General features: G+C 37.8%; 1 protein-coding gene across 2 annotated transcripts; it reads left to right on the top strand.

Moving 5' to 3' along the window:
• The first annotated feature begins 489 nt into the window (after positions 1-489).
• GOPC (golgi associated PDZ and coiled-coil motif containing) lies at positions 490-27,029 on the top strand. Of its 2 annotated transcripts, XM_064707949.1 has the most exons (9): positions 490-880; positions 13,599-13,763; positions 16,031-16,054; positions 19,368-19,543; positions 19,815-19,980; positions 21,223-21,318; positions 22,088-22,252; positions 22,950-23,130; positions 23,651-27,029. In XM_064707949.1, the coding sequence occupies exons 1-9, from the start codon at positions 602-604 to the stop codon at positions 23,767-23,769; spliced, it is 1,371 nt and encodes a 456-aa protein (XP_064564019.1). In that variant the 5' UTR covers positions 490-601; the 3' UTR covers positions 23,770-27,029. The 2 variants fall into 2 exon arrangements, with proteins under 2 accessions (XP_064564019.1, XP_064564018.1); XM_064707948.1 differs by lacking the exon at positions 16,031-16,054 and having other exon boundaries at positions 492-880.

Here is a 27,029-nt window from a genome sequence, read left to right as displayed (position 1 = left end):
CATCTGTCTCTTCCTGTAGGCCACTTCTATGCACAGATACCGCTGTAATTGTACTTCTCTGTTACATTTATTCATCCCTTCCTTGATGTATTTACATCGTAAATTTACGTTGTTCAGGGCAAGGTCCGCATTCCTTTTCTTTACTGTGTACCAACTTAGCCTAGCTCTGTATGGACTATATGTCAACATAAAACTGGCCATAATTGCAATAATATGCCCGAGGACGCTCCCAATGTCCGGGACGGGGACGCAGGAAGGACATGGGGACACGGAGGGGATACGGGGGGACACGGGGAGCCACGGGAAGGACTCGGGGACAATCCCGACCCCCTCGGCCAGTCCGAGCCTCCCGGCCCTCATGCCCGGCCCGTGCGGGCCCGCAGCGCCCCCTGCCGGCGCGGTGGGGCCGCTCGGTGGCTCGGCGCTCGGCCGGCGCTGCCTGCCACACCAGCAGGCGGCCCCGCGGCCGGCGCGCACGCGCGTGCCCGCGCTCCCTGCGTGGCTGCCCCGGGAGCGGGGCCGGGGACGCGTCCGGCGGCAGCGGCGGCGGGAGCGGGAGCGGCAGCGGGCGGGCAGCGCTGTGAGGGGAGCGGGCGGCAGCATGTCGGCGGCGGGCGGTGGTCCCTGCGGCCCGGGCGCGGCCGGCCCGGCCTCGGCGGCGGCGGCGGGCGGCGGAGTGTCCATGTTCCGCTGGCTGGAGGTGCTGGAGAAGGAGTTCGACAAGGCGTTCGTGGACGTGGACCTGCTGCTGGGCGAGATCGACCCCGACCAGGCCGACATCACGTACGAGGGGCGGCAGAAGATGACGAGCCTGAGCTCGTGCTTCGCCCAGCTGTGCCACAAGGCTCAGACCGTGTCCCAGATCAACCACAAGCTGGAGGTGAGGAGCCGCCGTGGCCCCGGGCGGGCCGGGCCGGGGGCGCATCCCGGGCGTGCCGCGGTGGCCGGGCCCTGCCCCGGGACAGAGGGGGCTCCCCCGGGGCTCCTCCTGCTCCTTCCCTGCCCCGAGCAGCTGAGCGAGGTTCACCAGGCCCCGCGTTTTAGGATTCGGGCCTGGCCACGGCCGTCCTCCCTCTGGGTTTGGTAATTCCAGCTGTGGCATGGGGCGGTGCGTGCCTGAGGAGTTCTGTGTGATGTTGAAAGCAGGAATTTTGGGCAACAGATGCTGCTGGCTGATCTTTTTAGTGAGTCAGGAGGAGAGGACAGAGTCTTAAGTTGCACCAGGGGAGGATTAGGTTGGACATTAGGAAGAAGTTCTTCACAGCAAGGCTGGTTAGACATTGAAATGTGCTGTCGAGGGTGGTGATGGAGTCACCGTCCCTGCAGGTCTGTAAGGAAAGGCTTAGTCTAGTTACCGTGGTGGTGTTTGGTCACAGGTTGGGCTTGATGATCCCAGAGTTCTTTCCCAGCCTAATTTATTCCTAGATTCTGTGGATTTGGAAAGACTTATAAAGAAAGGACAAAGGCAAGATCGAGGTGCTTAAAGCTTAGAGTCAGTAGTCAAAAAGAGGACATTGTTCCTCCTTAAAAGTAAAGGAAACAGAAAAGTGGATTGGGCATGGACTTTGACAGGTCCTCTTGTTCCTTCACACTTCAAAGCAGATCAAATAGCTCTCTGCCAAGCTTAGTAACTGAAAATAATAGCAGAGGTCGCACATTCTGTGAGGAGAAGAATAACTGGCCTTCCTCTTGGAAGGTTTTCTTCATGCCTGATACAGAGTTTCAGACAGGCTGGGAGAAAAGAAGCCAGAGCCAAGTTATCTGGTCCTGATGCTGCTGAGAGGCAGGGCTGAAAAGTCCTTTGGCCTGCGAAAGACCTGGAGTGCTCTGGAAGGAGATTCTGGAGAACTTCATGGTCATTTTGTATCTACCCAACCCGAGTGTCTTTGGTTTAGTAGGTATTATTTGTGGTGTCCTCAGCAGGTGTGAATGTGAGCTGCCCTCTTGTCTTTTAACTACAGTTAGAAGGCTTTCAATGTTTCTTCCTCAGTTACCTTTTTCCTGGATTAAAGCCTTCCATTTTCTTCATTGTCTCTTGTAGGCCATACTTTTTAGACTTCTATTGCTTGTTCTTTGAACTTGTAAGGGTATAGCAGTAAGAGGAGAAATTCTGAGACACCGTGAAAATATGGGCTTTGTAAGAGCTTCAATAGACAGAATTCCCTTCTTTCAGTCCTTTGTGTTACTCTTATTACAATAAAAGAATCTTAAAGCCTTCAAGCAGTAACCTGCTCTTCTGAAGGTGTGTCTTTCAGTAGGAAGTAAGTAGATTGTCTTTGGTTTTATTCAGATTTCTTCCTGGTATGAAGACATTGTTATGCAAAAGAACCCGTGGAATTTTACAGAGGAGCAGGATTTTTCAGAGTAGAACAAAGACCTCGTTAAACTAGGAATTTTTTTCATGTAATTTTTTTTCCCACCAGAATGCTTACTGTAGTGATGTTTATGTTCCTCTGTGTGTTTATGTTGATGTGTTGTCTTATATGTTTCAGTGTTGAGGTGAGATATATATTTTTATGTATATGCACACATATACACTACCAACCTATAAAGTGAATGAATTACAGGTGTAGTAAAATGAGATTTTTGAGTTTACTGTAGATAATCAGAATTTCTTGCATATTGCACAGGCATGGTGGGTTGTTGTGTGCAGGCCTGTAAACCAAGTGAGTTTTCAGGTTATTTTAGGAGAATAGATTTCTTTGAAAGGTTGTTTCAAGCTTAAATAATTTGAAAGGAAATGATATAACTCAGATCCTGAAAGGTTTTTTCTATCTAATTAAAATCATCTGCAGCACCTAAAAAACTGAAGATCTGTGCCTGAATCTCTTATGAATATAAGAGCAAAGGAGCCCAGTTAGCAGTTGTTAATAATTAGCATTATTTTTGTGTATGCTTGAGGTAATTGTTTGATAAAAATGTTACTGATAATCTAGAGTGAGTGCTTTGGAAGTGAATAAAAAGTGTTACTTTGTAAAGTATTTTTATTGCTGTGGGTAGTATCAGGCCTCATACATACAGAAGAGTTTTTATCTCTCAAATAGACCTTTAGAAGACTTTAGTATTGCCTTGAAGGTTGTTAATTTTAGGACCTCATATTTATTGGCGTCATAAACTTGAAATGAGAGCTGCCATTTAAAACCTCAAAAAGATGGAGCTGCTCTGTTGAGAATGAGTGTCTTGTCTTGCGTGCACAGATTTCTAGTCAGAAGCCCCAGTGACCAATATGAAGAGTACAGTTACATATTTTGAAAGAAATCACTAACATCAGTACTGGCATTTAGGATGTGATTGGTGGTTTTACTTCTTTTTTATAATGTGAGTTACTGCACTTCATGTAACTTCTAAGATTGCAAGCATTTGTTAATAACTTACCATTGTAACTTTATACTGTTTTACATTTTAATACAAAGCTTTTGTCGCAGTCACAAAAAATGTCTTCTATAATAGTTTACTTGGGTACACTTATTCAAGCCAATAAATTAGATCCATCTTGAGAAATACTAAAATAGTACAAATAAATCCTTTATTTGGATTAAAATAATACTTGGACTGAATCTAAGCTTGTCTAAGCTTACTCCTGCAGCTGCATTTGACTGGACTTGTCTCTCTGAATAAGTGATTTTATTTCATAAAATAGAACAACAAACAACAAAAAGTTATGAATATCATTCTGTTGTTTGTGGCTATCATTTCCTTAACCAAAACTGTTGACTTTTATTATAATATTGCAGGCAAGAATAAAATGCAGTTCAGACTTTGGTTTATCCACTTTATCAGCTTAATACACGTTCTCTGATTGGTATAATCGTTCTTAAGAGGCACAGCTTGGGGTCTGGTGGATGGAAGGTCCTGCTGTAGGACTTGCCAAAAAGATTGTTGCCATCTTGCTGTATATGTACTGCTAGAGAGAGGAGTCTAGGTAAAATATTATATGGATAGTGAAAGAAGTGTTCCAGGAAGACAGTAGTTTCCCAGGAGGCAGCTATGTTGGCAGTTCTGGGCCAGGTTATTTTTAGAAGGAGTCTGAAGGTATTTCAGATGCACAGGGGATGTATGCAAATAAATTTACTTGTGCTTAGCATGGTGAAAGTTTATAAATCTACTACTGTGCTAATAATATTTTCAGTCTTAAATTAAACTAATGATATGTTGGGGGGAGGATTTGTTTTCATAATTTTCCTGCTGGTCACAGTAGGGCAGAGTTGAATTAAGTAGCTTGTCAAAGAGGAGGAAAAAAAGGTGTTTGGCAATACAAGCCACTGTCTTTTCTGAGATCAGCCTCATTTCATTGTGAACAAATGGAGAAGTGTATCTTGTTAGTAGGATAGCAGGGGCCTGGGTCTTTTGGAACTGGTGACAGACATTTTGAAGCAGATTTTTTGTGCTTCTCTGTTGGAAAGCCATATAAATCAGCAGATGCATGCTGGTGGTCAGTGTGTGAGATTTTAGAAAATGTTTAACTGAGAAGCAGTTCATAGGTTGGTTTTTTTTTCCTGTTTGACTGTCACTTGACTATGACATTGTCTAAATGTCCATTTTAAAAAATAAGAGTTCTATGTATCTGCAGTTTTGTAGAAATAAAAGAAGTAGGTCAATGTGCCAGTGAAAACTGAGCTTTGCTTTAACTCTGGCACTTTGACTGCCAATCTGATTCTGCAATTTTAAATGAACAAGCTAGAAAGGAATGTTTGGTGGAGCACACCCTGGATCTTGGCGGATGTGCTAAGGCTGTGTATATGCTAAAGCTGAGGAAACCATGTATGTCTAAGAAGTTAGATGTAGTTTTGTGTCTGTGATTAAGTTGGATCAGCATGTTTAGAGGAATGTGGTTCTATAAGCTGAATTCTTCTGTAAGTAACTTGTAACCTATTCAGTTAAAGCATGCAGAATGATGTGGGTAATATGAAGATGTATAGGTAAAAAAAACCAACTGCAAACTGGTAAAGCTAAATGTAGGTGCCTTTATGTGTATGGTGACTTTCCATAGGCATGCAAGTCCATTTATGGGACACACTGCAGAGGTGCAGTCCTGCTCTGTTGTTTGGCACTCTTTAATCAAGGTAGGACCATACACATTCTTAGGAAGGTCTGTCTGGTGGTTTGTGGTTTTTTTGCCACTTTTCTTTATTTTGTAGTGAGAAATGCACTTGTTGAAGACCAAGATACTTTTTTGTCCATGTGAGGTGTGTATATACATACATATAGAATAGTTGCAGTAGCTTATTTACTTTTTTCAAATGTCATTAATATTTCCAGTAGTTACTAAGGTATTATTTTATTAATTGCACTTGTAATACTTTTTCTCTTTTGAATTAGAAATCTGTTGGTACTAGATAGAGTATATTTTTTTGAAATATCGATGGAGTGAGATTTGGTCCAGCTAGTTTGATATCCTAAAATTTGAGCATTTTTCTCATATTCAGGAAATATAGATTTACATGCATTTTTTCAGTCAGCTTATATACTAAGTTGTCATTAGTGTGATACATATGACTTCTATCAGAATCATTATGCCCTTTCTAATTACAATTATGCCCATTTAATTAATCCAAATATTAATTAATATTTTCCTGTATCAGAAGCCTATATACTTCTATACAAATTTAACTAGCCTAATTAATTTTCAGTCTGTATGTGGTAAAGTGTTTTCCTTTTCTGTCTCATTTGTTGGGAGCTACCAAAGGGAAAGTGAGAGGAAAGCAATATATTAGTTTATATTTCTTACTTTTTTTTACTGATTTATATTGCATAGGTAGTACAGATTTCATAATAAAACTATCAATATAACTTCTAAGAACAGATTTGTGTCTTCTGATAAGCAACTAGAAGCATGAGCAACCTGACAGAAATAGTCATTGTGAGGCAGTCAGAAATTTGTCCCTGTCAGCAAAATTAAAAAAAAAAGATATTTGTTCTTCTGTAAGTAGGTGCAAACAGAATAAAACAGTCAAGCACAAAATAAAACAGTAGCAAGAAACAGTAGCTGGTATTTAAATGGTAGAGGTGAAAAACATCAGTCACAGGTGTAAAAATGTTGGTGGATGTATCCATTTATGTAAATGGAAACCGAATTTTTAAGATGCTTTATTTAAGATGTGGTATTATTATTTATCCTTTGGTTGTAGGGTGGAAAAGTGTGCAAATAATTGAATGTCCAGAATGGTCTTCAGCAGAGAAGATAAAAAATTGGGAGTGTTGCTTTGCATCCTTTTAATTTGCTGGCCCTGAATGTTTTGTCAGGACTAGAACAGAACCTTAGAAATGGAGCAACTAATTTGTCTTATGTCCTTTATCTTCTATATGGGACATAATAAAAGTGGATTAAATTAATTTATGATTCATTTGTGTCTTCAGTATCATGCACTGCATTTTTACCAAGACTACTTACATAGCTACACTACCATACTGTTTATTTAGGGAGTCATTAGTCATAAATTTTGTTGTTCATGTTCTTATTAGCCACATGATAAAGACTGTTTTGTTAAATTCAGCATTAGCTAAAAATTGAAGTCACAAAGGTCCTTTTTGGGGTCACAATAATAATGAAATAAAGGCTTTTAATGTAATCTAGTAATCTGTCAGTATAGTCTTTTCCAATACTATCTTGAAACATTTTCTTCTTTGACAAGTGGTAAGCACTGTGGTGAAGTTGGGGGTTTTTATGATGGTTTCAAACCATCATAAAATGATGGTTTCCAAGTGTATCATCTATTCAGAAACTCATTTTGTGCAGTGCTGTCACATTGTTTAGCTTTGCAGGGAGCACCATGAGATTAAACAGGGCTCTGTTCCATGGTTTCTCATTCAGAGCAGTCCATTAAACTTAATGGGGTTGTGTGACAAATTGCAGCAAATGCTGCTCAGTAGGCAGGAAAAATTGAATAGTCAAGACTGAGGAAGAGTAGAGTGTTCTTGTCTTTTGGAGAGCTGTTGGCAAAGTGGTGAAGTGATGCTGGTGAGATAATGGAGACAATCCTTTCCTCAAGGAATTAGAGAATTGTAATAATTAAGAGTTCTGGCTACTTCACATCAAGGGGCTGATGCTGGGGGAGCCCATGAACACGTGGCAGTGTATGGGCTGTGCAGGCCAGGCTCTGGTGTTGTTGTTGTGTATCTGGTGTCTGAATGTGCATCTACACGCTGCAGCAGCTGCTGCAGGCTCTGAAAAACTGTTTTCCCTCCTGCACTGGTGTAATTTTATGGGAACACTAAGGAATAATGATTTCATTGTTTGTAAAGCATGATTAAAGATTTTTATTTTTACCTAAGTTTGCCTTTAAATGTTGTTTCTGTCTTTAAAAAAATGCCTCCAGAATGAAATGATAAGCAAATATGCTAGCGTCATATCTTGATATTTATACTGCTTTTTTGTGCATGTGCTGGGACAGGAGCCACAGAGTAATTGCAGCATTGCAGTGTGCTCTGTTGTGTTTCATGGTCCTGGGTCCTGCAGCCTTTAAATCAGAAGGTTAATAGTCCTGATCAGGAGTGAAATGTTGAAATACATAAATGCATATGTTGGTAAACTTTATGGAGTCTAGTATAAATTACATAACGACATGCTGCTGAGGAAATAAAGCACCTCATAAACTTGATTTGTCTGTGAATTTTGTTTTGGTCCCATAGCATGATACATAAGGACCTGTCCTTTAAAATTAGCTGTGAAATACATACATGTACACCAGAGGAGTTTTATTAGTAACAGAATCAATGGAGCTTGGAAACCTCATGATTTGTGGGGAATGGAAGTGTTGAGCACTTTTTCAAGTCACTAAGACCTTCTGATTCAGGCAGTTGCTGTTCTCGTGCATGATCTAGGAGTTTCCACATCACAGCATCCTTTCCTTTGCCTTTTCATCCCTACATTTTTTTGGATAGTTGGCTGGACATGAGACAGCAGCTCAGTCTTTAGCTCAGAACTGCACGTGTGCTCTCTGTACACCAGGATGTCAGCTTCTGTCTCTGTGAGGATTAAACAAATTAGCTAAAGATTTGGGTCTTCTCACTTCTCCCTCTGAAAGGGCACTAATCTGTCACTCTTTCCTACTAGCAGCTGTTTAAAGTTGTGTGTTGTAGGAACTTTATTCATACACACCTTTCCCCCTTTAATAGATTCATTTGTATTTTGAAAATTCAATTCAAATCAATGGGGAAGGAGGGTGAAATAGGGAGAAATGTAGACATATAGATAAAAAGATAGCACTAGATGGCCCTATTTAGGTAACTAAAAAATTCTGAAATGAACTCCTAGCTTCTGGCAATCAGAGATTATATGGTGGGAAAAAAAATCTTTAGAAAAACAGTTTTCAGACTTCATGATTTTAGAAAGCTTGGCATACGAATGAATAAGGTGTATGCTAAAGACCTGAAATTAAACAAAAACTAAAGGCATTTGATGAGTGCTTGGCTTATGACTTCTAGTCCCTTGAGGCTGCTAATGGGTCCTTTCTATCTATCTAGCTTCCCTTCACTGAAAAAATCTGAGTTTTCTACTGTGTTTGAATTATGTCTAGACCTTTTTTGAGCTAGAAATTCATATACCAAGAAGTGCATTAATTACACTTGACTTGATTCTGGTCTTCCTCTCATTTTTATTTGCTGAATAATGTGGTGAATAATGCCACTGTCTTGCCCTAGTAGTGTGCAGGCCTGTGACCCAGCTTCCCAGTTCAGCATGGCTCCACTTTTGAGTGTTCATGTCTGGGCAATGTGGAAGCCAAAGATGTTTTTTTATACCTATTAGCTCAAATGCAACTCTTGTCCATATTGCAGAAGTTAGTGCAATGATAGCTCAGAAGATGAAAAAGCTTTTCCCAAAGCTAAACCCGTTGTTGTTACTTTATCTAATGATGCCATCTCTGTGTTTGCCCCGACCGCCCTGCTGCTGCTTTCCCTATCAGTAGTGGAGGTTGTTTCCTGTCACCATGGTGTGCAAGTCACCATCATCCCACTTTGTGAAGTTTTCTCATTTTCTGTGTGTTTCCCCTCGTGCTTTAGATCTTCAGGGGTTGCACTTTTGCCATCTTCTAGTGCCTCATTCAAGCAGTGATGCTTCTGAGCAGTCACACGTAACTTGTGGTTTTAGCATCTGTCTGCTTCCTGTTGTGCACTTCTATACAAAAATACCCAGCTGTGTTTGTACTTCTGTTACATTTATTCATCCTTCCTTGATGTATTTACACTTTAAGCTGGTCAGGGCAAGATCTATGTTCTTGTTTTTTACAATATATAAATTTAGTATAAGATCTTTGAGTATGTCTCTGAGATCTAATAGAAATAAACTATTTTTGGTTAGTGATTCTAGCTATTCTGTTAGAGTAACTAGATGTCACTAATGTCACTTTTCTGTGAAAAATGTACAGATGAGAGTTCAGATCATCATATGAAAAATATTACATAAATTGATTGGAAGAGATTTAAATACTAATATTTTGTTCTAAGACTTATGATGAAAAACACTAGTTAAGACTTTAAAAACTCCATGAATATAAATGCAATTAACCCTAGCATTTTAGAGTACCTTTATTTTTTTGCCAGCTTAAAATACATATTCATTGTAAGATAATGTAGCAAACTCAATTTTTTGATAATTTGTAACTGCTTGAACAGGCAATAAGAACTCTTGATTAAAACTAGGACATTGTATGCATTCTTTTGCCTAGAGGTTTTTAAAATTTTTTTAAATTTTTGACATGTTCTGTGGAAGAAGTATTAATGCCATGCTTTCTCGATTGCTTAATGCCATGATTTCTCTTTTATGTCCTATGGGAATAAAAAGAGTAGTTTACAAATTCTTGAATTATTTCTGTTGAGAAATAGCTGTAAGACCTTTGAGAAATACAAAACATCTGGTAAATGGCAAAATATGTCCCAAAATTGAGTAAATATTTGATTAGCTTTTTAAAACTATTTTTCTGGTATCATCTGGATGTTAGATTGTGTGGAAGATAAATGCTGAGTTTTGCTGTGTGGTGAATTTGACCAAGATCTCCATTTTACTTGAATTGTGGAATTTAGAAATAGCCCGTGGTGCTAATCTGAAGCAGTAGATTGATGTCCTGCCTGCTTGATTCATGTAGGTGTAGGTTTTCATGATAAATGCTGCTTCCATGACCCCAGTCTGGTGGTGCTGTTTGCTGTGCCTCGGCTGGAGCAGCGGCACAAAGGAGGGAGCAGAGGAAGCTCAGGTGTAACCTTGCAGCGTGGTGCTCACTGGTGAGTGGCAATTGCTGATCTGCACGGTTGTGTCCTGCCCAGAAGGGTTCCTTTTTGGCTGAATCAGCAAGTTACGGTTAAGAGAAGGTTATGAAAGTGAAGCACTACCTTCTCTCCAGCCTCTGCCCCTCGTTGTTCCCTGTTCAAAGTTTCTGTTCCGTTTTGGTTGTTTGGTGGCTCTTCCTGAACTACCTAACCATGAAGCTCAAGGGTGTCCTGTGGCTGGATGTTTGTGACTTCTGCCCCCAGCTGACTTCTCTGCAAATTCCAGGGTGATTGCAGGTGACCACCAAATTACATGGCATCTCTCTTTGACAGTCTTGTGGGAGAGTGCATCCAAATTAAAGGATTAGTACAGTTGCTTGTGCAGCATTAGTTTATATTTGTGTTTATCCTATTATGTTTATAGAAATTGGAATATAATATTATCTGACACCATTATTTTCAGCAGAGCCCTTTCCTCATGCAGTGAATGGTGCTCTGGGAAGGAATAGCTTTACTGATAGTCCTTGTTTGTACTCATGATTTCATCTGCTATCTCTGCCCCATCCCTGGTTTTTACAGCGTAGCTTCCAAAATCGATGATAGAGAGGTTGAATTTCCAACAGTCTTTTCATATGTTTTCTTTATAACTAATTGAGGGAATTTGGATAAAAAATGGTGCTAGTAAAAGTAATGTAAAGGAAAATGAAGTGAGCTGGCCAAGCTGAGAATGGCAGAACTTCTGTGAAGTAATGTAAAGATTTGTCAATCTTCATAGAAGTAGATCACAGGATATGAAAGTAGCTGCTTGTGTTTGCATTTTGATGTGAATCCTGTGCCTGCATCAGTTCCTGGGGATAGATTTATGACTTTTCATAATGTGGAAACAGATTAATTCCATTATATATGCTCTTATCATTTCTCATTTTGCTTTTTTTCATTCTGTGCTTTTTATTTATTTAGGCCTTACAGTAACTGGAGGGAGGTGACAGGAAAGATGGGAGAGGGACTTTTTACAAGAGCATGTAGTGACAGAGCGAGGGGGAGTGGCTTCAAACAGAGAGTACATTTAGATTAGATCATAGGGAAAAATTCTTTATTGTGAGGGTGGTGATGCACTGGAACAGGTTGTCTGGAGTGCCCCATTCCTGGAAGTGTTCAGGGCCAGGTTGGATGGAGCTCTGAGCAGCCTGGTCTAGTGCAAGGTGTCCCTGTCCATAGCAGGGGGGTTGGAACCAGGTCTTTAAGGTCCCTCTCAACCCAGGCCATTCTGTGATTCAATGATTTGAATATCAGGTTATATTCAGAGTACTATTTTTAATTTTTATTGCGCATTTGACAGTCTTTTTTTGATACTTTTGGGGCATCATTCACCCTGCAAAGCTGGTAGCTATCATTCTTGCTGCTTTGTTATTTGCACAGGGAAATAAATTTGGGTTTTTTTTCCCCACCAGAACTCCAATTGCCATTCTCTATTAGGTGAGGCTGGACAATATTAAATTGGTCTAATTTAGCTGTTTTGCCACTTCACTGTTCTACAGGTCTTTTGAATCAGAGTGGATGAGAGAGCATGTGTGTGTGTGTATAAAAAAGCAATAAAAGTATGTCAGCTGTTAGAAAGGAGTAAGACAGTAGTGGTCTTACTTTTTTAAAACTAGGCTTAATATATGCAGTATGTAATAATAACAAAATATTGTTATTATGTGAAATTGTGGCTGGGTCAAACTGAGCCTTCATTATTAAGGACTTTGTTATCTGCTGTGTACAGTATCATCAACTTGTATGCTGGTGATATTTTCATTTGCTGTGTTAGTTCAGGTGTGTGTCTGCTTTTGTTAGAAGGTGGGTAAACCACAGCAGAGAGACTTTAACTGTGGCTGGTCACTGGGGCAATGCAGCTTTGTAAGTAACTCATTTCTCTGAAATTATTTGGCTTTGTAGTATTTCAAATATCATCTTACTGTAAAAGGCAATTTCTGCTTTAGAGTTCTTGCAAGGGTTTGCAAATTTTTCAAGGTTTTTTTTGCTATTCTGGCAGTTGGAAGCTGAAAAATGCATGCAGCTCCATTTTTTTTGGCAAAAAGTAAGTGCTGGCCTGGTCTGCTGAGGCTGTGCCTCAAGGGACAGGGGGAGGTTGTTCTGTTGTGTTCAGTCCCAGAGATGTGGGACTAAAGGGCAGAGCCAAGAGGCAGGAGGGGAGATTGTTCTTCTTGGCTGCTGCACGCTGGAGGTTGGCTTGATCCATCTCATCAATTGCACCCTCGGTGCTCTGAATCACCTCTGGAGGTTCCTACTTGTCCCTGAATCTGGAAGCTGGAGAAGCTGTCCATCTAAACCATGTGCCTGAAGTTAGACCCGATAAATCCTCCCCTCTGATAGTCAAATCCTTCCTGCTTTTTTTTCATTAACTGATGCAGATGTTTTATACTGAGTTGCCTTGCAACTTGAGTTTCACTGTTATGGTGTTGTTAAAATACCTAAAATACCCTGCTTTAATATGAGGGGGGATTTTTTAAGAATTAGTCATTTTTCATTTTGGTCTTTAGTTCCAAATCTTTTGGATGCAAAAACTTACTCTGGGAATTTACCTAAAAATCCCCTGAAATCATATTCTGTGTTTTTTTTGGCAAGTAGTAGCTTTAAAGCTTATCTAAATGTAGCTTATCTTATAAAATGCTACTTGAACTTAGATAATAAGTAACTTTATAAACATGTTAGTATTTGTTCTTTCATTACAGATTTCTGCTTTGTAACATGCAACCTCACATGAAAACTGTTTTTAAAATGTTTCAAAACCACTTTTTTCAATAGTTAATAGCTTTTTCTTGTTTTCTACATATACATTTTAGGGGCATTTCATGACTTCTGGTTTACTCAACTAATTTGCTATTTCAGTTAAACTCTGAAATACATTCAGTTGAAAATAGAGCATCTGTAAATAGGATTATTTGACTTCAGCATTGAATAAATAATTGTAATTTTACTTTGAGCCTTTTTATTCAGTAAGATTTAAAAATTTTACAGTTTAAAATTGTGTTTACATTGCTAGGGGTGTAAATCCTACAAAGATTTAATGCCATTGCCTTGTATTGGAGTGAACATCAGCATCACATGCCATTGTCTGCATGAAGGAAAGCTCAGCTTTATTACTCTTGGCAATATGGTCATTTGATGCTGGTTCTATGGCTGCATGAATTTTGTGGCAAGCTGGGGAGAAAATCCTGCAAATGACCAAGTGTTAAAGCTGGGCTTCAGAGGAATGGGTGATATCAGGGATTCTTAACCTGCATTCCACCAGGTGCAGCATCCCTGTACCAGCAAATGCTGTTATGTGTCACAGTTCTGGTGACCCCATTTAATCCTTGCTCTCATTACTGTGATGGATTGTATCTTCACAGGCACAGCTGGTGGATCTGAAGTCTGAGCTGACAGAAACACAGGCAGAGAAAGCAGTGTTGGAAAAGGAAGTGCACGATCAGCTTTTGCAGCTCCACGCTGTTCAGCTTCAGCTGCATGCCAAGACTGGTCAGAATGTTGACTCTGGGGCTATTAAGGCAAAACTGGTGAGTAGGGCAACTTGAATGTGGGATTATATTAATCTTCTTCCTCTCCTGGCTTCCAAGTTCTGCCTTGGAAGGTGTGAATAAGCTGACTACAAATTCTCATGTTAAGAATATTAACTTTTTTCTTTTCATAACATTTATCGCTGGTTGTTAGCAACCATTAAAAATAAGATGAATAATGTCAAAAAAAAGAGTAAGGATTTAAGTTTTTTTGTAAATAAACCATTTTTAGTGGTTTCTGAAAGTAAAAAAAAAGAAAATGTTTTTGTGATTTATAAAGCTTTTCTGAAGACTGAAATTGCAAAAGATAATAGAAGTCTGTAGTAGAAGCACTCAGTAGACGGCATGTTTTTTCAAAACTCAGACCTTTGCAAAGCCCACCAAAAGTTAACAGCAATTAATCTGTGCAGTTAGTTGGCATTGACTGATAGCCTGGGCATAGTCTGCCTTGTTACTAGCCACTGCACAAATTCAGGCTCTACTACTATGGCTTTGTAAATGAAACAAAAGTAGAGTAGTGTTGTGTGCGTGTGATTTCTGGCTGTTGGTATGAATCAAAGTCTATCTCTCACTTTCTAAAATTGCTTCACAGTTTGGTTGCAAATACCTACTCCCAATATATGTGGAACATTAGATTAGTCGCTTTGCTATTTTGTCCCAATAATTAATGTACAATAAAACACAGTGGTAGACTATAAGTTTTAAAGGATGCCTAGGCTAATCACTGAGCAACAGGAGTCACCCAAATTCTTTGTGTTTCAGATTCAAAAGCTGTAATTGATTAGAGCTCACACCCTAGGGCTACATAGTTGTATATGCAGTATAAGAGTGTTTTCTGGATTGTCCACACATAATTTATTCTCTACTAAATCATGGCTACAGTATGGTGAAGTTTATTTAGAGCTCTAAATAATTCTCGTGGCTTTAGTTAAATATTTAGTTAAATGGTTTATGCATTGGTTAAATATCACCAGCGTTTTGTAAGTGTCAGACTGCAGGTTTACACAAAGAAAATTTTAAGTTAACACATCACTGTGAGTGGTTTAGGTCCCCAGATTTTCTTAATTCAACTTAACTTCTGACTAACACACAGAATAATACTTTCAAGGTTTTTGTTTCCTGTTACCTTGTTATAAATGATTTCTAAAGATAGATTAAATTTCCATGCTATTGACAGCAGTCTTCTTCCCACAGGTGACAATAAATACGTTTTACATACATTGGTTCAGTTTTATCTGTGTTGAATTTGAACTTTGTAACAGCTTAGCCTGATATTCTCTGCTTAATTTCCTTTCGTTTTTCCTTTTTAAAATATGAGGATTAGTGTTTTGAGTTAGTTTTATTTTGCCTTTAGGGAATAGTAATGCCTTTAAACTGTTCTAGATAAAGAAAGCTATAAAAGTTTGTGAAGCTGGAACAAGCAAAACTGAGGCCGCTTTAATGACAATAAAATGGGACCTCTGATGTTTGGGTAAATGAAACTGTTGTGCTGACCTTCTGGCAGTCAGAAGGTCTCTGAGGGCGAAGAAGAACTGTGTCAACAGAATGTGCAATGGGGAAATAAAGCTCAATTAATTAACTTCCTCCTTTTTGAGGGACAGACACTCTTATTTTATATGTAGATTCTTAGCATAAATGTATACTCTGTAATCTGTAAAACTGTGCACAGTGGTGAACTAGGACATTTTAAAATTTTTGATTGCTAAGCAGTTGATAATTGTGTAGTTTGGGCCAAGTCCATTTTTAGCAGTGGGGAATCTTCTTAGTGCAATCATAATAACTCTTTGTGAGAGTATGAAGTTGCCTGGTTGAATTTATTTTTCTATTTTTGCACTTGATGCCTTTTCTGATACTTCTGCCTGTTCTTTATGTCCCTCTTGTAACTCATATTATGATGTTCTTTCTGAAAGAAAAAAAGTCTATTACGTGTATAGTGTTATATTACAGAATGGATTTTCTGTGATTCTCTCATGTATATTGCATTATTTTGCCATTTACAGAGATTCTTGGTATTTTAGGAGAAAGTGTTGTTTTCAATACTACACTAAAGTTAAGTTTTTATAAGATTTTTAATAAATTTCACTACAAAATACCAAAATTGTTGCTAAATAGAATTGTAGCAGTGTGCTTGTTCTATATACCATCTAATCAAATATACAGTTTGCTGGTGAAGTCCTTTTGGACTAAGTAATTTATGTTATTGCATTTTCTTGGAAGTTCCTGTTGCCTGTTTCTCTAATTATGGAACTCTTTTCTTCTGTCTTAAGTCTGTCCTTTCTGTGGATGAAATGGTAAGTATGCTGATTGCCTTTTTTTTTTATGTTCAAGCAGTGCTTTTGTTTTGTGCAACAGCCTGTATATATGTTGGCCTCAGAAACTGGCAAAACAGATCTGGCTTGTTTCTTCATCCCAACAGTTGGCAAGAGACTGTGTAAAGAATTTCCTTTGCATTTTAATTTTTCTTTTCTAGATGTGGTGCCCTTTTTCCTAATTCTGTATGTATTCTGTTTATTATTGCTGCAGCTAGTTTGGGATGATATCTGGCAACTTGACATTCTGAAAGATTGTTCTGGCAGTATCTCAAAAACTGCTAAGATGTTACACAGTTGCTAAAGTATAAACACTGTACACTTCTATGAGTGTGATATGAAGTCTTCTGATGTTGTAGTTTAAAAAATCATGTCAGCTTCTCCTGTTTCCCCCTTATTTTTATCATGGGCATGACTTTAAATGGTTTACTGGCTGATGTAACAGCCAAAAGCATATGAGCTCAATAATACATAGATATAAACAAAAAGTGAAGCAAACTTGACTTTTATTTTTTCACAGTGATAGACTTGAAAGATTTTTAACCAGCTTTTCTACTTTTATTATGTTACATGCTTTGTTACCATTACTCAGTATTTGGTTTTTTGAAAAGCCACAGAATAGCTGGTAACTGTAAGCTTTAGTTTTCAACCTTGCTGTAACTTTTCTTTTTATATTACCAACAGAAAATGCATTTTCTGTTTTTACAAGCTGTGCCCTACCATGAACACTAGAAAGCATGAAACTATTCTCTAACTTAACTTCCTTGATTTCTTTTAACAGTTTTGAGACTACTGTCAAATCTTTTGACAGTCATTCATGACAGTACACACTCTTTCAGGACATCTTCAGAAATTCTGCATTGCAAACCTTTTAATATTTTTTTATTTATTTCATGTGGTGATCAGTTGGAGACAGTCGATAGGAGATTGGTTTCTGGGTGTAATTTTGCACCTCTGTCACAAAAGAGTAGTCATAGTAATGGAGAAAATAGGAAGAGAACACTTTAATGAGATTGCATTTCCCTTGTATTTTTGTATTTTAGGTGTAACATTTAAAATGCATTACTAAAAAAGATTCTATGTAGAAGTGTATCATTTGGCTTCCTCTTTGAATTAAATGACAAACCAAATTCAAAGAAAATCAATGGACAACCTGAGTCTGGATGAAGGTGTTTAAGCTTTATATAAAGCTTAAAGCTTTATATAAAGTTTAAACTTTATGTAAATACTGTAAAATGTGCTGCTTGACATTTGCTGGTGTAATCAAGAATCTTTGATCACTTCAGCAGTTCACTTCTCTGAGGGAAGTTGGAATATGCCTATCTTAAATTCTAGTCTTTGTCTTTTTATATTTGTCAAATAGTTGGTGTTCTAAAAGTGGACAAACAGGGAGCCTATACTGCTGTTTAGATCACCTTAATGCAATATTGACAACAGGAACAGAGCTAACAGGAACTCTGTATTTGTATACAGACGCATTAGCTGCTGTAAAACAGATGTTAAATTCTGAACTGTGACCCTTCTTACTCCTCAAGTGTGTGGCAGAGACAGCATAGCATGATAGCCCAAGACCAAAATAATAATAGAAAGAACTGGTATAATCTTAGAAGCTTCTGTTCTGAAATGTAGATTAGTCAAAATTCTTGGCTTAGATGTGATCCTGCAGTTCAGAAAGAGATTTGCTGTGGAGTCATTTGCACAAGACAACCCCAGCCCAAAGGCCAGAGGCCAGAAGTGGCTTTGTGTGCCATGTTTTCTAACATGCCTGTGGAGCCAAACTTGATTTGAAGGTGCATCATCATGGGAATGGCAGAAAGTGAAATGCCAGTGATTTCAGGCAATCCTTGAGCTGCTCCTCCTGAGCACTGTGCTAGCCAGGCACTCTGAATTTGGTAGACTCAAAGTCACCTATGAATTTGATAGACTCTACTGCCTCCCTCATCTGTTAAATACTTTTATCAGTTTAGAAGAACAAAGGTACACACACCTATGTGTGTACCACATACCAAATTCAGAAGTGACTTTCTGGCAAAGTCAGTAAATGCTTTCATATATCTATTGTGAAAATAATTCTGTTTGGAAGGACCAATTTTGTGTAGTTTATCAAATGTGGTGATATCGACCATATTAATGGTTTTATATCCAGGTTTGGAATAGCGAATAGCGTATGCACAATTTGATAACAGATTTGTCTTGCCAGTTCTGTAAACTTTTATATCTGTCCTGTTGCTTCTTTAGTAGAACATCCTGGTTTTATTTGTTTAACAATGTAATTGGTACAGGGTTTTTTGGTACTCCAGGTGTCTTCAGAAATGCATTATGGTGAACTTAGTTTTTATGGCTGTTTCAGTTGACAGCCAGTTTTGAAAGGAAACAATATTAGACCCTGTGTCTTTGCTATTTCCCTAGTTAATGGTGGGGGTTTTCCACCACTTTGTAAACGGCATGCAGAGCAAGATATAAAAGATACGTGTTATCAAGCATGCTCTCCTTAAAGTAGATTTTGTAGATTAGCAATCTTAATTCCTTTTGCACCAGTACACTGGGTATTAGAAAAGGTAATGACCATGCAGTTTGTGTGCATTTGGGATGGAACAGTGTGGGACTAATTTATATTTCCATAATTTCTTTTTCAGGGGGTGAAGCACAGGGTGATAGCTTGCTTAAAGTGTGGTTTTAATGTGGGTTTTGATTTTGTTTTGTTTGGTTGTTGTTTGGGTTTTTTTTCAACAGAGCTATTACACACTAATTTTCTTCTAGTTTTGTCAGGGTGTCATTTTCATGTGTAGAATCCTTGGCTTTATTTGTGTGGTCTTCAGACTCTAATCTGGAAATGTCTCTGGCTAGACATTTCTTGGTTGTTTGCATGAAAATAATTGTCATTTTAAGGACATATGGGCTTAGGTTTCCATGTCATCATCATCATAATAAAAGAGTTTAGTTAAATTGAAATATTTAATAGCTTCGTGATTACTCTTTAATTTTGAAAATAGTATTGCTTAACTTTTAAATTCCTATTTGCAAGACAAGAAAATGTAAAGATGATATTTAGGGTATTTAAATTTTGCCACTGTTCTGTAGGATAGTATGCAAACCACTAGCTGTAGTGCCAGAGTCCCTGCTTTGTTTTTTGTTTGTTTGTTTTTTTTTTTAAATTTCTTTCCTGCATGCATGTCTTGTACACAGGAAAATAATTTCAGATTGTGTGTGTAGAAACAGTAAGTGTTCTTTTATTATTAACTTGGATAAAAGCTTTTTAATATTCTTTTCTTTCTTTTTTTTTGTCATTGTAAAGGAGAGAGAACTTGAAGCTAACAAGAAGGAGAAAGTCAAAGAAGCTCAACTGGAAGCTGAGGTGAAGTTGCTGAGGAAGGAGAATGAAGCCCTCCGTAGACACATAGCTGTGCTTCAGGCTGAGGTTTATGGAGCAAGATTGGCAGCCAAGTATTTAGATAAGGAGCTGGCTGGAAGGTATGTGAAGTCAATCCATGTCCCCTAGCATAAGATGTTTGTTGTTGTTTTTCCTTCCTTTGCATCCCCAGAGGCAGGTTCAAGGTTAAGACTAAGGAGGAAAAGCCTCACATTTCCAGTTAATTAACAAAAGGAAGAGTAAAAATCCCCAGGGTTCTTGTGCCAGTTGCTGCGTGCTCATGTGCTGTAGGCTGATGAGATGTATGAGTCCTGCTGTGCATTGCTTTTCCTGTGGTAATGCAGCATTGTTGTACTCTGTGTCACTGTGTAGGGTGCAGCAGATTCAGTTACTGGGCCGGGATATGAAGGGACCTGCTCACGACAAGCTGTGGAACCAGCTGGAGGCAGAAATTCACCTTCACCGCCACAAAACCGTCATTCGAGCTTGCCGCGGCCGAAACGACCTCAAACGACCAATGCAAGCACCACCAGGACATGTAAGTTGGAAAGATGAGCCATTCCTCTATGATTTCCAGACATGAGTTACCTCTTCAGCTTTGTGATTGTTTTCACTTCAGTGTTGTGTTTTATTCAAATGTTACTTGTAAGTATGTTGTCCTTTTCTGTGCTGAAGCACAGTTCTGTGCTGAATAGCATATTCCCTCTAAATGACCATGGAAGATGATGCAATTCCTTTGACTTACCTAGGAACACTCACTCCTTTTGAAAACTGGGCCTCTGATATAAATATATGTATTTATGTGTATAAATACAACTTGAAAGCAGAATTTTGTAACCTAGGTTTCAAAAAGTGGATCTAACTTATTTACAAAAACCAAGAATAAGTTTTTTAGCATTAAACTGAAATTTATTTTAATTTCTTTTCTTAAAAGGCCATAATTGTCACTTTGTAAAAGAATTATTTGTGGGCTGGTTTTTTTCCTCCTAAAGGTACCTTTTAAAACAAAACCTTTAAACAGCATTTCACTATGGATATCTTTGGTAAAACTCACCCAACATGGGACATGTCCTGTTAATTACCCCAGTGTTCAGTACAGAAAATCAGACATTTTGAGCAAGGTGCATTGCTTTGATCTGTTCTAAATACCTTAGTTGGTCAGATGGGTCTTACTGCTTATGTTGCTAATTGCATGTAAAACACTGATGGACAAATACATGTGTTTGTGATTTTAAAGGTATGCATAATGGCATCAGTGACTTAACAAAAGGAAAAAACAAACCTTGGTTTATTTAGTCTCTCTTTTAGATTTGTATTCAATGGCTTTTGGTGTGGTTTATTTTTATTACAGTAAAAATAAACTCGAGCAAGCAGCCTCTTCCTTGGGAATATATTACATCATCTCCTGTCATTTGGTTACTTTTAAGATGAGTTTACATCATATAACATTTCAGCAGTGATCAGCACTTCTTCATGTGGTCCCTTATGTGGCTGGTTTCCTTCTTTTGAAGTTCAGTTCTGTGTTGTGCACTAATCAGCAGTGGAGTAATTTAAATAATTATTCTCAGCAGGGGTACATAATGAGGAATCTTTTCTGATTTCACTCCCTTTCTGTAAAAGGGTAAAAGGGCACTGTAAGTTTGTCCTGCCTAGAGCTAGTCTAAAACTCTCTTGCTCAGAGTGCTGCCTGTATATAATTATAAAAACCAAAATGCTGAAATGCATCCATTTTTGGTTCACACATTTATGTTTGTGCTATGTTTGTTTTTTATCAAACTAGGATCCTGATGCCTTAAAGAAGAGTCAAGGTGTTGGCCCAATCAGAAAAGTTTTGCTAGTTAAAGAAGACCATGAAGGACTAGGAATTTCAATCACAGTAAATATTTGCATTTATTTTCTATGACAAAGACACAGCAATTCAAGTTTTTATTCCTACTTCTGTAAAATCCATGGATCAGTAAATGTGTGGTTAGAACAAATGAAAAAAACATACACAAATCCATAACTATGGTCATAGAACTTCAAGACCCATTTTGATAGATTAGGAAATAGATAATTAGTACTTTATTAAACTTAAGATTTTTATTTATGTGTAGGATATAGACACTTTAGCCAGGTGTGATTCCAGGTGTAAATATTTAGAAGAGCAGAGACAATCTGAGACCTGACTTCCAACACTTAGCTGTTGTGATTATAATTTTTTTTGAAATACCTGTATTGGCACCTCTCACCTAACAAAATCTGTGTAAACTTTTTAGAAGAAATTTGGAAAATTTTGACTACTAGACTTTTATTCTGAATATGAATACTGTTTCTTGCAAGTCAATATGGAGCCTGATATGCTTTTTTAAATGAGATTTTGTGGTTTTCATGAGTTTATATATGATTTTATAGTTTTATTAGTATTCAGAATTGCGCGCTTTGACTTTGAGTACATATTTGAAATTTTCCATTCTTCTTTGGGGAGAAGAATTAAGGGAAACAGCTCATGCATGCTTAAACATTAGTTGTTTGAAGAATGATTTCTAATTTTCTAAAATAGAAGTTGAAGTGAGCACTTTAGGAGCTACTATCAGAATGTCAATTTTATATTAAAAGGCACCTCAGTTAATTAAAATCTGCCTTTCTTTTTTTTTTTTTAATAGGGTGGCAAGGAGCATGGTGTTCCAATACTGATCTCTGAAATCCATCCTGGGCAGCCTGCTGATCGATGTGGAGGACTGCATGTTGGTGATGCTATTCTGGCAGTAAATGGAGTTAATCTAAGAGATGCCAAGCATAAAGAAGCTGTAACTATTCTTTCCCAACAGGTCAGTTTGGACCTGTTATCCATAGGCACAACTAGGTGCTTCCTGTGTTCTGCCTGTTGAATTGCCTTGAATTTTAGTGTTTCCTGTTAAATTGTGTGTAATGCTAAGATACAGTGATTCTTGAGGCTCTATCACCTTGCACTTAATCCTCTTATGTTTTGCAATTTAAGGAGAAAACTGCTGGGTCAGTTAAACATATATTGGCTAATCATTAATCAGTAAGGCTGATGAAAATCAATTTATTACATTGCCCCACAGAAATAACTATTTAGTGATATATGCTTTACTCTTACGACTGAACAGCTCCAGCCAAACAATGTTTCTCATGTGCTTTGTGGTCTAGAATCTTCTTCCTGATTTGCATCCCATTTTCTGACAATTAACATGCGTGCCTAATTTATCAGAAAACTTCCTCTTTAGAAATCACTGTTTGAAATGTACTGACATATAAGAAATATGGGTAGTTTTAGTAAAGCTTAGCTGTAGAGCTGTTCTACTTTAGTCAGTAAAAACTTAACTCAGATACCTATCCAAAATATTCAACATGATTGAATCAGCATCAACTTAATTGAATTTACAGAAATGTGTTCACAACAGTAAGATATACTTACTTTACTAACCTAGTTCATCTTGGTAATCCTGCTGGGTAGCTGTGCAGGATACACAAAGTAAATTTGTATTTTTGGCTACATTTTAGAGAGGTGAAATCGAATTTGAAGTAGTGTACGTTGCTCCAGAAGTTGATTCGGATGATGAAAACGTAGAATATGAGGATGAGAGTGGGCACCGTTACCGTTTATATCTTGATGAATTGGAAGAAGGTGCAAATTCAAGTTCTAATAGGAAAGATGCAAGTGTGGATGTCAAACCCTCACAAGGTAAGCCTTCTAAATGTGTTACCTGCAGTTTAATTCTGAAGTCTCAATATGCAAACCAGTTTCTGGAAAATACTTTTTTATATTCATTGTAAAATTAATCTGCTGTCAGTTCAATTAACCTACTAATAGACTGTCAGTTCATCTGGTTGGTCCCTCAATGTTTGGCCTGGTTTACTTAGATACAACTGAATTAACTGAATTAACTTATGAACTTTTTTCTTGGTCATCTTTTCCCAAAGGCTGAAATTCAAATTTATTCTTATCTTTTCCTACCTCTGACTAGGAGTTGTTAATTTCCCTTAGCACTTCATGCTGGTGACTTTTTCAGATACATTTTTTAAATTAGAAAAGCAAAGAAACAGTTCCTGTTTTCCTGCCATGCTCCGTTCTGCTAAAAACCTGTCAGCTTTAATTTTAGTAGTCATTTCAGGAAAAATTCCAGTTTTTGAAACAAGGATCACTGATCTGTCCTTCCCAAGATTGCTTCTTTCCTTAAATCAATTTTCTTTTTAACTTGCAGTGTTTGACAAGAAGCCAAGTATTGATGGACATGAAAATGGAGACCTGGGGAATTCAGTTGAAGCTTCTTTAGAAGACACTGCACCCAAATTAGCCCGTTCTGCTGAGTCTTTATCTTAAAAACTATCAAAAAAAAAAAAAAAGGCAAAGCCTGGACTGATCCCATCTTTGGGAACAATTGATAATCAATATTGACTGCTTGAAGTTGCATATACTAGTATAGGTTGTAAAAGGATGATTAAATGTCAAAAGGAACTGTATTACTGTTGCCTGGAAAAAAGGCGGTTACCTCAGGGCTTCATTGTGAGCAATTCTCAATGTGGAAAACTGTCTTTTGCGTGACACACAGTAGTTACCGAACACACAGCATGTGAAATGAATTTCTTTTAATAATAAAAGAGCAGTCCCACCAAAGAGTGGGATTTTTAAAGTGGATAACCTCAGTATGTTCCACTTTTAATCTCATTGATGTCCCTTAGGAAGCAGAATAATGAGTGACAGGCCAAATTTTGACCCTTGGATGTTTTCAAGGGACAACTAACGTTCAGTTTGGTGTGACACATGCTTTAGCCCATGACAGATGGAGGGGACACTTGTTCCATTGCATCCATGTGTTTTGTATGTAGGATTTTTGAACTGTAACTTTAAAGAACACTTTTTTTTCCCCTCGGAATAGTAAAGGTGAAAGTTTTTATTTGAGCAAAGACTATCAAAACCCACATAAGCAGTGGAGTGCTTGCTAATCATGATCGTTCAGCCCATGGTAATTTTATGAGTGAGGTTTTTGGATTTGTTGTTTTTATTTAAATTCACCACCATTTGTTCCATTTGAAACCTGCTCCAAAAGTAGTTAAAGAGAGTAGTATGGGGTTTTAATAGTGAAGTTAGTTGAAAAATTACTCACAATTAATGTGAGCCCTTTGGTATTTTTTTCTGAGCATCATCAATTTAGTGTTTGTTTTTAAATGGATATGGTTCCTGCTATTGCAGAGTTGTTTGAATTGGTCATTGTTAGCTTGACCTTATGAAATGATGAGTGCTTTTGATGGGTACTGGACATACTCATTTCACATTAAAATAATCCTTAAAGAAGTAGAAGTTGAGTGCACAGTACTTTACAGGAGGTTCTCAGAGTCATACGGTGCCTGGCCCTATCTGTGTTATGTTATGGTAGTCCTATTAACCTATAATTGTCTTACTGTTGAAGCAAAATGTTACTCCCTTTGTGAGAGCAGTGTATCTTAAAATAGTTTTTAATTGGTGTGCATCTAAAGGCCCCTGGCATGTCTGCAGGTGGGGAGGTTGAGGCTGGTGTCTCGAGCAGTTTCTCATGCTCCATTTGCAGCTCTCTTGCTGAAGTTCAGCACACTCCCCAGACAAGCTCTACGTTGTCTTCGCACTTACTATTTCAGCATGCAGTGCCATCTTTCCTGTTCACTGCTCTGCAGGCTGTTGAACTGTAACATGAAATGGTTTTGTACATTGAAAGTGGAACTAATGTGAAAAGATATCTTTGCAAGTGTTAACTGTGTAGGGTATAAATACATAAGAAAAAACCTCAAAGGCCTTTAGAGTAACATCAATTAATCTTATGTTCTAAGTTGTGATGTAGAACACAGTTACCTTGTCTCTCCTAGGAGCACTATATATATTTATATGTTTATAGAAAAAGCCTAAAAATGTATATACTTTATTCAAAGATTTTGCTATTTATAAATCCCTTAACTTCGCTATTTACACGATCATTTTGTGTGTGTGTGTGTGTGTGCATGAGCTTCACTTACTCAGTGGAGTAACGTTATTTGGTTCATTTTTTATACTAGTGTTTGTCGTACAGCATACTGTTGAAGGTTTTTAAAATAGTCAAGGCTGTACAGTTTTCACCGAACAGAAACTAGTATTTAAAAATAAAGCTGTGTGAAGAAGAAACAGGTCCCCAGGCATGTTTCTTTTTCTGAAGCTTCAGAAACTTGAGGACACATTGGCTGTGTGTTAGCAGATGAATCCACTGCCAGAACTTTTGCATCCAGATTTGTGTTTTTCCCACAGCTACTCAAGCAGAGTGCACTCTGAAACTGTCTGTGGCCTGGAAGACATAATGTCCTCTCTGTCAGGAAGAGACAGTTGAAAGCTAAGTTGTGGTCATCTTGTCTTTGAAAGTCATTGCTGTGTGGAATCTTCCTGCTGTTCTTAGAAATTAGACTTGTCCAACTGGTCTTGTAACTTTTTTAAAAGACATTCAGTTTTCCTGTACAGTTTCCCTTAATTTGAGGGAAAGGTGAAATTTTTTATTTATTTTTTCTTCCTTACTTCATGGCACACTGTATTTTCTGTTCAATGCATTTGATCAGTTTTAGCCTGAAGTGGAAGAATGTTTCTAGAGTTATTTTCCTAACATTCCTCATCTGCCAGCTTCATGTGATGCTGTGTGCTCTCTTCTTCATCTGCTAGACCTTTCTCTGCTCTTCTTTATTTTTATCTCTGTACGAGATCAATAGAAGGAACAATTGCTGAGGAAGAGGACTGGGAGTAGACATATCAGGTAGCAGTAAATTATCACCAGATTTCCTTCCCAGCAGTTTTTATAATCTTTATTTAGGAAGCTGTGGATGGGAGGATTTCACTCAGACACTACAGTCTGTACTTGTTACCACCTGATTTAACATACTGGTTTATTTGCAATCGTACTGAAATGCTTAGAGATTAATATTTAAACTGAGAAAAGTTTTGCAAGTTGAGATTTCCAGATTCAATGGACAAATGTGTATTCTCCCCTTTGTCAGTAACTGGAAGACTCAGTCCTGCTGATTCCCAGAGGCTTAAGGAGTTAGACTTGGAAGAATTTCTGAGGAAAGTCAGTGTTCAGACTTAATTTTTATTTTTTAAAGTGTAAAACAGTTTACTTGCGTGTGTATATATATTTTTACTTAAAAAAATAAAATAATATTCTAAAGATAATTTTTCAATTTTTTTGGTATATAATTCCTTTCCTATTAAAATCTTCAGTAAGACAATTGTATTTTAAGCTAAAGGCGGACAGTGTTTGTTGGCATCTGGGACCAATGTTAATTAAAAGCATGTAAGATAAGGAAAGTGCTTTGCGGCAATAAATTTAACTCTGATCAAAGGTTGTATGTGGTATTTCCTTTGTAGATGTGTATTCTTGGCAGTGAAGAGGGTTTCTATCCATCTCAATATATGTTAATCCACAGTTGTATCAAACAAAATACAGGTATTTATTGTATTTGTTCAAACATAATTACATTATGGGTTACTCTCATTTCTGTAGCAGATAGAGCATTTTGCAAAACATGTATACACCTAGCTAAGCTGAATATAATATATTTTTATTAGACTGTAAATAAACATACTCTTCTGCA

Source organism: Zonotrichia leucophrys, chromosome 3, assembly GCF_028769735.1.
Source record: "Zonotrichia leucophrys gambelii isolate GWCS_2022_RI chromosome 3, RI_Zleu_2.0, whole genome shotgun sequence".
NCBI classification, from domain to species: domain Eukaryota; kingdom Metazoa; phylum Chordata; class Aves; order Passeriformes; family Passerellidae; genus Zonotrichia; species Zonotrichia leucophrys.
The sequence above is the reverse complement of the archived record's forward strand: the minus strand, read 5'-3'. Positions and strand labels throughout refer to the sequence as shown.